The sequence below is a fragment of the Aulostomus chinensis genome, chromosome 23 (genome assembly GCF_037954235.1).
Source record: "Aulostomus chinensis isolate RoL2024-O1b breed Wild chromosome 23, RoL_Achi_v1.0, whole genome shotgun sequence".
NCBI lineage: Eukaryota > Metazoa > Chordata > Actinopteri > Syngnathiformes > Aulostomidae > Aulostomus > Aulostomus chinensis.
This window is the reverse complement of record NC_141342.1, coordinates 21,060,983-21,071,931: the sequence shown is the minus strand read 5'-3', so window position 1 is coordinate 21,071,931 and position 10,949 is coordinate 21,060,983. Positions and strand designations below refer to the sequence as shown.

The following is a 10,949-nucleotide window of genomic DNA, read 5'->3' as shown; positions in this document are numbered from 1 at the left end:
TACCTTACAAAACAGCATCAAATTTAACAAATTATTGTATTTTTTAGGCCTATTATTATCAGTAGTAGTAGTCATGTTAGTAGTAGTAGAAGTAGTGGTGGTGGTAGTGGGAGGAAGGGAGGAGCAGACGGGTCACAAACTGAACCTTCTCACACTGTTGGCTTTGTCATGTGTCATGTTGTTGTGAGGTGTCATGTGATGAAGGGCGACAGATGGAAATTAGCTTCCTGCTCAATTTCTGCTAAACGGTCCTTTTCCTAACAGGCTCAGCTCAACTGACCCTTCAGCAGACCTGATGCGGTTGCACCATCGCTGTCTTATGTGACCTCTGCTTTCCAGGCAGTAGGAATGTGCGCGGTTCTCGGTGGAACCTCCACATGTGTCGTTCCTCTCAGAAAAGTTCCTAGAAGTGAATGGTGCGCTGCCTTCAAATGGAACTTGTGAGCTTGTGTTTATGACATTGGAAGTCGTGTCCTCAACTTTCAGCAAATTTCCACTTAAGAGGTTGTGAATACCACAGGAGGTGTGTGTGTGTGTGTGTGTGGGGGGGGGGGGTCACCACACAGCTGATGATCTGATGATGGATTGAATCACATGACGTTCAAACACATGTAGAAATCTTTTTATTGGGTCATAATGCAGCAGTCAGTCTAGTTCATGTCTCAGACCACGATGAAGTAGCCAAACAAGGTTCTCTGATATCTACTGTGGCTTTGTAATTATATTATAACTAAATACAAACTTTTAAAAAAAAACTGCCCGGTGGGCTACAGTAGCACCATGAATAGAAAAAAACTAGAAAACACAGAAAAGGTAGCAGAAACCAAATATCAGACATGAAGGATGAAGCTGGCAGGGTTTCCTAACATCAACAAATCCCATGAAAAGGTCCAAACCAAGGATGGATTCGTCCGTCTAAACCTGAAACCCTCACATGTAAATCTTTGGTCTCATTATGTAGGATAACTGTTGGAAAGGATCAGTCAATAATGTACTTTAGCCAAATGTCCTCAGCCAGGAGGAGGGCCAGTCCTACGTTATGTTGGTGACATGTTTTCTAAAAGTTTTTGGACTAAACTTGAGCTCTGCTGTATTTCACTGAAAAAGCGTGTCAGATGTTCTCCAGTAGCCCCCAATAATGAACAGAGTAAAGACAGAACCCAGAGGACTGAGGAGACCCTGAAGGACTATGACAGCAAACAGTGGAGACCCCCACGGACTCACTCACTGCTTTTTAGCTTCGCTCAATGGCTGGTAGTGGGTGGGAAGTGTTAGCATCAGCTAGCTCAGGTCCAGGCTAGTTAGCTTAGCCCAATGGCTGGTAGTGGGTGGGAAGTGTTAGCATCAGCTAGCTCAGGTCCAGGCTAGTTAGCTTAGCCCAATGGCTGGTAGTGGGTGGGAAGTGTTAGCATCAGCTAGCTCAGGTCCAGGCTAGTTAGCTTAGCCCAATGGCTGGTAGTGGGTGGGAAGTGTTAGCATCAGCTAGCTCAGGTCCAGGATGCTGGTGTGTCCAGCAGGAATCCTCCTCCTCCTCATGATCAGTAGCAGCAGTCGCTCTTCTAGTCCTCAACAAACCTTTGGTTCTGTTGACCCAAGTTCCAGTGGAGCTTTGGAGGTGCTGCGTCAAATCCGTGTTTGGGAGAAAAGTATGTTTGATGACCTATGAAGGAAATATGCTAACAGGTATGCTACCACTTCCCACTCACTACCATTCATTGTGCTAAGCTAACTACCATTTGTCTCACAGGGTCTCAATCTCTTTGTCCGTCTCTGGGGTCAAAGGACACTAAATGCTGTGCTTCATTAAGAATGTTGACACATTTGTGACTTGGTTTGTAACATATTTGGATAACAAAAAGTATAATTAGGCAATAAACCAGGGTACATTTACTGTTATCAACCTGTTATTGAATAATTCCTAATATGACAGTTGCCTTTGGTTAAAAAATAACAAAATTCAATCTGTCATCAAAATGTCAAACTGGAGACATCGAAAAAGGAGTCCAGAAAGTGGGGCTCTGGTTGGAGGACTTGTTGGGTGGTTCGCAGAAGGAGGGAGGCATAGAAAAGGACTTCTTCTTTAAGAGACATGTGATTGGACACAGAACGTCAGATAGTCATGACTCAAGCTTTGGTGTTTTAGTTGCCAAGTGAAACAGGATTCATGTCCAGAGATGTGATATATGTGAGATGGTCGAGAGGGACGGTGGCTCGGGGGGGGGGGGGGGGGGGGGCTGGAGGATCAGTTCTTGGTGGTGATGAGGGTTTGGTACATCGGCTTCACTACAATATGGAGGTAGAGGGAGCTATCGATGAGGTAGTCAGACGACCGGCGGTACAAGTCAGCTTCAGCCAAGAAATCTCCGTTTTCCTCCGTGCTCTGGTGGAAGTTGTAGACGTGTTTCACCACCACCTTCCCCTGCTGCAGAGCCATCACCAGCACCGTCTTCTGGAAGTTCACCCCGGCGAAGTCAGCACTGGACGTGGCTGGTGTGATGATGATGCGAGGTCGCCCTCCCTCCACTCGTGTAGGCTGCATGGCGCCCGTTTCAGTGTACATCGGCCTCATGCTGAGGGGTAACCAACGCGGCGAGAACAGAGCGTTCCAAGTCACCCGCTTGCTGGCATCATGGCCGCTGGGTCCCAGCTGGGTCTGGAAGCTGGTGCTGCGGTCGTCTCGTGTTGGGTTGCTGATGACCCAAGGAGACCCCCACACAGGCGAGAGGTAGTTCCTGGGCATGAAGAGGCTGCAGTTCACGTCAAAGAACTTTGCCATGTGCATCGGTGACGCAGAGTGAAACTGGTAGGACATGTAGAGCAGGTCGCGCACTGACTCCTGATAGCGCGCCAGAACGGTAGACTGGGTCTGCAGGCGGAAGAGTTCCCGTGGAGGCATCATGGCGTAGCGCACGGCTCTCAAAGCGTTCTCCGCTGTCAACCCGTCCGGCTCGTTCTGAATAATCCAGGCCTCCAAGGCCGCAAAGAGCTCCATCTCACTCTGGAGGATGAGATCCGAGCGCTGCAGCAGGGACATGAGCAGCTGGCTGCTGATGGTCACCCACTCCCCGCTCTGTAGAACCGATGACAGGTTCCACGCCATGTACTGGAGGCAACTGTCCTTAAGAGTCGCATCGCCAACCTGCACGGCGTACTCGTACCAGCCTGCCACGTGACCCGAGGGGGTATCACGGGCTAGATTCTGGGTCATGTACTTGGTGATGCCCTGCTGGAGACCCAGTACTTGGTACTTGGAGGCGAGCTTGTGTAAAGGAGTGGCCTGGTCCAGACGCAGAGAAATATCCCCACAGTACAGATATCTGCAGGGAGAGGAAGCAGAGGCTGAACATACCTGAAAAGAGTCATGCTGCTATCCCTGCTTGTGCCGTTTACACTGAAGACAGAAGCCAGATGTTAGCCAGTGTTGCAGGTTTTGTGTCCAGGGAGAAACGGGTTTAAGGTTCCTCATCAACCCATTGGGATGAAAACAGATTTGATTTTATTGTCGATCATTCCGGCCCAGGAACCTCAGGCTCTCTTATTGACCAGCACAGCAGTTCACAGATAACCGCATTTGTTTTGCAGTCAACATTGATTGTGAGAACTGCAGAGTTCGTTCCCCCCCTGATAACAAGAGCAACAGAGAGTAGATGGGACTTTTAAGGGCATAGGGAACATCCTGGGTTCCCTCTGTAAAGGTGCCCAGCATTCTGAACCTTTGCAGGACATCAGAGAGGTTCTAAAAACATCCTCTTTTGCTTCGGTTGATGTCCAGCAGATTCATATTTCCTTTAGGAGAACGTCATCTTATTCCCAGATGGTTCTCTGTTGGTCAAATGACACATACCCAAGGGAAAGTTGTTCTTTTCCAGAATATTATGAGAATGTTTGGGGGCACATCATATGGTGGATGTTCTGAGAACCTTCAGGATGTTCTAGAAGCATGTCAGGGATAATTTAGGGGGAGGTATATACAATGTTCCTTCAAGGTCCCTTCACTTTGTCCCAGAATGGCTGGAGATCTATATGACTTTGTAGGAACCTTTACAGGACCAACCACAAATAGAATTCCTTGGTTCTTTTATGCTTCTTGCCTCACCGCCCAAGAATGTTAGCTCAACTTTGGTAACATTACAGAAACCTTGAGGGAACCAAGAGTTAAGTCTTGCATATACTCCTAACGTTCCATGATCATCCTGAATGTTCCCTTGCCATGTAAGGTTCCTCGAACCTTTACAGACTTTCACATCCAGAAACTTTCTTGTTAAACATCCAAAATCCAACAACCCACTGAGATGTTCTCAGGATATTTGGGGTAAATACAGTACAGTTTCGGATCACCATCCCTCACCTGATGAACTTGTCAAACACTGCGGCACAGTCAGAACTTTCCTTCAGAACCAGCGTGCTGCTGTTCCGGTTCTGCAGCAATTCATCAAACACAGGACTCTGCAGCGAGAGAACCAGTGAGTGAACCTGGATCACCTTGACCTCATCTGCGTTGGGCGTCTCAACCCTCAGCGACACGTCGCTGCCATTACCCTGAACCAGCAGGGCCTCCAGACGCTGCACCAGGGTCAGCGAGTGGCTGATGGTGTCTGTGGTGCTGCCTCCTCCGTCCTGGGCCTCCACCTTCAGCATGCCTGGGGGGGGGGGAGAAGGAAGGGTCAGTGGACCAGGGGAGAATGTGACTTAACATTCTCTCCTGGTTGGAAGGTGACGGGCAATGAACATCCTGAACCTCAACGGAATTCTCTAAACTTCCTTAAAACACCCCAAAACTTCCAGGAGAACGTCAGCTTTTTAGTTCTTTCTTTGGATCGGTCTTTGCACTGCTTTTAGTAACATTAGTGGAACCTTTGCAGGACCTTTATCGAGGGGATCCAGTGACTCAGACAAGTCCAACACCGTCCGGTTAAAGTAGCAGCTGGGTGATCTTTATCCAGCTGGGGCTTGAAACAAGGCCCTTGGCTTGATCAGGATGTTGGAATCAAAAACGATGCGTTTAAGTTGTCTGTGTTTTCTTGCGTGACTTAAATGGTCCCTCGTGAGGAGAAGAGATCCCGGGGGAGTGAGTCCTGGATGTCTGACGGGGCGGATAGTGAGACACTATCATCCAAATCCAGGCCATTGATCAGTCCAGCTGCAGCGGCCGTCTGGATAATGAGGGATTGTGGGTCACGTTTAATTAAAGCTTTGTCTCAGCTGAGGCGCTTCTAGCCAAACACCCCCCCCCCACACACACACACACACCCATCCTCCACTGACTGTACTCTTACTATAACTGAGCCTAAATGCACTTCCTCTCTCTGATTTTTTTTTTTTAATTTATTGTCAACTTCCTTTACAGGGGATTAAAACAGACGAGCTCAGTTGCCGGCTGCGACCTTCCCTTTCAGCCGCAGCCAGAACACAGCGGCGTCCAGCGAGGAAGGACTCAGACATCCTCTGTTCTTCTGGCGTCTATAGGTTTTAAAAGTTAGCCACCAAAGGCTGAGAAATATCCCCCAAACTAAACAGGCTTCAGCTCCATTTATTCATCATCCTGCACTGACAAAAACTACCAAACCGCTGCAGAGCCGCGTTTACGCCGAGGATGTAAGAGATACTGGCAGACAAGAACCCGCAAGTGAAGAGATGACGGCAGGTTTCTTGGGTGTTCGCAAAGTGACAATAATAAGTGTGTTGATGAGAGCGGGAATAAAAACACTCAGGAAAAAAAACAAGGCACCGTTTTGCACTTTTTCAACCACGTCATGAATGAACCATGAATACTTTTGATGCTCGTTTCAGTTTAAATCATCATGTCATAATTCCACTGGATGGATTTTGTCCCTCTCGTCTCACGCTGACGCTTCGCCTCCGTTAATTACTGATGTCAACAGAATCAACAGACAATTAGAATCAAACCATACAACAAGTGTCACAAGTGTAACCAATTTTTACGAAATTCATTTCAACACTTTCTGAACTGCATGTTTAATACCTCTAAAAAAATTAGGTCTTTTCAACCATTAAAAAAAAAAATGCAATATTTAATGTTTTTGAGGGGATCTGGCTGGTGGAGTGGAAACACATCCAGAACTAAAACTTCAGCGAAGGCGGTTCTACAATCATCCTGCCTCTAATGATCCTCCATGATCCGAGCAAACCGCCCCATAAAGCGGGACCAGGGACCGGGCCTACCTGCAGCTGCTGAGCCCAGCTGGAGACACAGAGCCAGAACCTGCATCCCAGCATGAAGACGTCCGTCTCGTTTCATCTTCCTCTCCGTCTCTTCGCTGTCTCTGGATCAGTCTGCTGGTTGTGTCGGGCGACGGGGTTTGAATGTGGGTCAGGGGTTCTCCTCAGCACATCCGGCCCACCCTCTCCACAGAGCTTCATCGATCGATGGGTGGAACCGGGCTTTGATCCTGACTTTCCTATCCTTGGGTGTCGCTGTACGGTATTGATTGGGTTTGGAGGCCAGGGGGACCCTCGGACAGCTGTGGACGGAGACAGGGGGACGACAAAGAGTTCTACTTACTACAAATACTGCCTCAGGATGAGTGCCTTATGAAAAATGTACTACAATGTATATTTAGTTTTACGGAACCAAACTATGCACCACTTTTTAGTTTTCCCATATTGGACAAAACTTAACGACTAAAATTAACACAGGGGTGAAAGTTTCTGCTCCCATCATGACCGACCTGAGGATGGAACGACGGACAACCGGTGAACGCAACGCCTCGGGGACACGTGTGTGAACGCCCACACAGAGGATGCAAGCAGAGAGTAAAACAGACAGCAGCAGCAGCGCAAAAACACCTCTGCCGTTGGACGCGTGACTTGAAACATGATTTCACTCCCTAAACTTAACGCCACTTAAAGGCGGGTTTGTGTATTTGACTCTGGTGCGTGTGAATAAAGGAATAAAGAACTTGTTCATGCAACTGTACTTGTTCTACTTGTACGTGTTCATCTAATCTCCTCACGCGGCCTCATCATATGTGTGTCACTGTGTTCACTCCATGTCCGTGACACAGCAACACGAGTCGTTATCCAGCGCTCCGGGCGGCGGCACGCTTCACTCTCGGGCGACACGTTAGACTGTCAATATTCCTCTTAATGATTTTAAAATCCTCATTACTTTTTTATTAAAAACACACACACACACATCCATAATCTCCAATCAAAGCTCGTGTGCACTCACGTGGTGTCATGACAGCGATGTCGGCCTCCTGCTGTGTTCAGGGCTCACACGTGTGTGGGAGTTCTGGTCTCCCAGTCTGGCTCTGGGCTGGACACACTGGTCAGGTATTCTCCCAGTAGCCTTCATCCCTCCATCATCAGCTTCAGGTCATCTTCATCTCTCTGTAACTCAAAGTTCAGACGGAGGAATCTGGTAATGTGACATCTGGAACCACAGCTGTTTTGTCTTCATGCTGCGAGGTTACTGGTTACTTCACGTCCTCATGGGCGTCCACGGCGTGTTCATGTCAAAATCTGCTGAAACAAAACTAAAACTACCTGCACGACCAGATACGTCTCTAGTCATCAGTGTTTGGAGTCCTGGTCGTCTGAGGTCCAGTGGTAGATCCTAATAGTTGGACTTACATGTTTTGTCCACTAGAGGGAAGACTGGCTGCATCTCAATAACAGGACCAGAGTAAAAGGCCCTGTGTGTGTGTGTATGTGCGTGCGTGCTTGCGTGTGTGTGTGTTATCTCTCTTCATCCTCATCTGGACCACCTGAGGGCCCTGGTGTGTTTCTGGGTCGTCCACATGGGCCATGGTTTCAAAAACGAAATGAGATTCAGAGGAAATACATGAGCCCAGGAGCTGTGATTCCATGTTCTTGCGCGTGATGCAGACGCACCTCTCTGCTCGAACGCGATGGCGAGTTACATCTTTGTTATCGTCGCACATTGAGATGTAATAATCCTAAAGTAATCAGAACGCTGGCACAACAGTTTGAGCCGACACACAAAAAACAGATGCACACATTCGTTAAAAAAAGATGGCGGAAGTTGGAGAACGTGTGTTTCAACCTTGACTCCCTCAAAACAAGACCCACAAAGATGCATAACCCTTATTTTTCTAACCAAACAGCCTCAGAGAGAGATTTCCCAGCAGGGTTAGCGTGACGTCACGACGAGCAGGGATCAGATGGCGCTGGGACGCTCCTGTTACAGCCGTCAGAGTTTATGGCTTGAAAGCTGCAGTGTGGGACGCTGAGGTTGCAGCATCCGTCCACGCTGACCCGTCCGAGGAGCTCCGCCTCCGACCCAACGCGGCAGCAGCTCGGTTAACGCTGCAGCCGGGAGGAAGGTTCGTTTGTGAAGCATTAAGATCGACTGTAAATCCAAAGTGCCGATAGACTCGGCAGGCGTGAAATTGGCTGTTTGACCTCCTGGAGAGAATCAATGTTGATGTCATCAGAGGAGGGAGACGTCCTCCTGCAGGGCTGTGAATGCTCCTGGGTGACGGCGCAGAAGGAGCAGGCCAGCCCTCCTCTCTTTCATTGTGTACCAGGACAGGTTGCCCCTCTACATCCTCTCAGTTCATCCTCGAGTCCCAGTGGAAAATTGTGGCTAATTTTGTTCTAAATTTCCTGAAAGAGTTCCTGAGGTGTCACGCCACCGGGGACGGGCCTGACACCTCACACCAGAGTGCACGCTGACCTCGCCCCGTGACCTCAGCCATGTCTCAGCAGCTGCAAATTTTAGAACTGACTCGCGCTGTGAGGTTGAAGGTGACTCCCCTCGACCGCTACATCAGCCCCACCGGCATCTGCCTTTCCTGCCGCGAGTCTAACAGGTCTGACGGAGTCACGTCTTCATGATCGATGGCAGCTGAGCTTCATCATTAACTTGGATGAAAGCTGAACACGGAGAGGTCAAAGCGGCAGCACGCCATGTCAAAACACAAAAAGCAAACATACAAGGAAGCCATGTTGGGTCACAGTGAGTTCACGCAGGCTTCAGGTTTGCAAATGATTGGTCAACACACTGAACTGAGGGACAAATTAGTTGCTCACATCTGCTGGTTTAGTGGGTTGTTTGCGTTGGAGCTTTTCGATCGTGAGGCAGGTTTTCTCTGAGGCCTTCGTTTCATCACAGACTCATTCGTCATGTGTGCCAGAACAACTCCGCCGCTTCCTGTCTGGCCACTGAGTGAGTCCCAGCCACTGTTAAGAATACATACATGAAATTAGGAAGCTGATCCCACTCTGTGTGTGTGTGTGTGTGTGTGTGTGTGTGTGTGTGTGTGTGTGTGTGTGTGTGTGTGTGTGTGTGTGTGTGTGAGAGATCCCAAGAGACTGAACCAAAGGTCAAAGTTAAAGTCATTTTCTTAGAGCTTCCCTGTGAACATTCAGGATGATGAACGCGTGTAGAAGTCCTCCTCCACACGCCTGTTGTCACCTGCTGGAGGGGGAGGAGTCTGCCAGCGTACCTACAAGCTCTGGCGATGTCTTACAGAAGATGTTTGAATCACAGGTCTAAAGCTCTGGTGTCTCCCATCCAAGCCGCTGCTTCTTCTCCCGGTGCTCATTCAGCTCGTCACCTCTTGAATGTGGATAAATAATTGAAGCTCCTCTAGACGTTCCAGACGTTATCAGACCAAACAGATCAAATTCATCTGGGGAAGGAGTCGTCGCAGGAGCCGCCTGCCGCTCGCCGCCTGCCGCTCGCCGCCTGCCGCTCGCCGCCTGCCGCTCGCCGCCTGCCGCTCGCCGCCTGCCGCTCGCCGCCTGCCGCTCGCTGCCATTCATACAAGGTTTTATAGCAGAAAGCACAACACGAGAGTCCCAGCCTGACAGAATGTTCAGGTTCAACTTTGAAGGATGTTAAATAATTCCAGTCACGTTCCGTGAGATGAAGACAAGATGTCCTTCTGGGACCGCAACACTGCTGGACCTTGCTTTTGTTCCTGATCCTCATCAGACTTTATCTTTACTGACAAAAAATAAAACATTTTCCAACAATAAATTTCATTTCAAGAGGCTGCTCTCAGTGAATAACTATCATATAAACTGTTGCAAATTAAAAACGTTAACCAGCACGCAGAGGCTCCTCCTATCAGACAGAGGCTGAGGGGTGGAGGTCACGTCTGAGGTCATCACATGTATAACTGGGTTTTCCGAACACGGCTGCATGTTTTTCTGCTGACTGCAATTTGCTTCTACATGTCACATTCATCTGAGGCTGGCTGACGACATCATTTTTCATGAAAACATACTTTTTTTCTCCGCTCTGTGCAATCGTCTGTGCAAAGTTAATCAGCGAATAACAAGCTTTTCTATGAAAGACCCTCGCAGATCCAAACCCAGAGAAGAAAGAAAGAACCAAACCAAACAGGTGGGACGTGTTTGCTTCCAGGAGTTTTCAAGCAGGAATGAAATTATTCTTATCCAATCAGAACCATCCAACAACAACAACCAACAAAACATGGCTGAACCCCCTCCAACCAGCACCTGCCACCCCCACCCACCAACCCCACCACCGCCACCCCTCCTGGAAAGCGTAACCACAGGTTTGCTCCGAGATGCAAATCTTCCTAAAAGGTAAAATGTTCTGCTCGTGCAGTCCAGGCTCCGCCCATCCTCCAGGATCTGACCAGCAGGCGCAGGTATCACCTGCCCGCCGAGGTCATGTGAGACTATCACCTGCCCGCCGAGGTCATGTGAGACTATCACCTGCCCGCCGAGGTCATGTGAGACTATCACCTGCCCGCCGAGGTCATGTGAGACTATCACCTGCCCGCCGAGGTCATGTGAGACGATGTGATGTCACACTGAGCTCTGAAACTCTCCTCACTGAAACAATGAAACATCTCCAAGGTTTCATTTCTTCTTCTATTCATTTCTTGATCTATTTCCTTCACCCCCTGCCATGAACCGATCAATCCCTCCCTCTTCCTCCCTCCTCCCTCCCCCCTCCCCCCTCCTCCCCCCCTCCCTCCCTCCCT

General features: G+C 49.0%; 1 protein-coding gene across 1 annotated transcript; it reads right to left on the bottom strand.

Moving 5' to 3' along the window:
- Window positions 1-588: 588 nt before the first annotated feature.
- btbd17a (BTB (POZ) domain containing 17a) lies at window positions 589-7,360 on the bottom strand. The gene is made up of 4 exons (XM_086195915.1): window positions 7,193-7,360; window positions 6,184-6,482; window positions 4,349-4,640; window positions 589-3,317 (listed from the first exon to the last, which is right to left on the bottom strand). The coding sequence occupies exons 2-4, from the start codon at window positions 6,257-6,259 to the stop codon at window positions 2,243-2,245; spliced, it is 1,443 nt and encodes a 480-aa protein (XP_086052041.1). The 5' UTR covers window positions 6,260-6,482; window positions 7,193-7,360; the 3' UTR covers window positions 589-2,242.
- Between the last annotated feature and the right edge of the window lie 3,589 nt (window positions 7,361-10,949).

Excerpts from the sequence above, each read along its gene's own strand:
- btbd17a (XM_086195915.1), bottom strand. The coding sequence starts at position 6,259 with ATGAAACGAGACGGACGTCTTCATGCTGGGATGCAGGTTCTGGCTCTG. Across the intron at positions 4,641-6,183 it reads GCTGGGCTCAGCAGCTGCAG|GCATGCTGAAGGTGGAGGCC; the intron begins GTAGGCCCGGTC and ends CCCCCCCCCCAG. Across the intron at positions 3,318-4,348 it reads GTGTTTGACAAGTTCATCAG|ATATCTGTACTGTGGGGATA; the intron begins GTGAGGGATGGT and ends CTCTCCCTGCAG.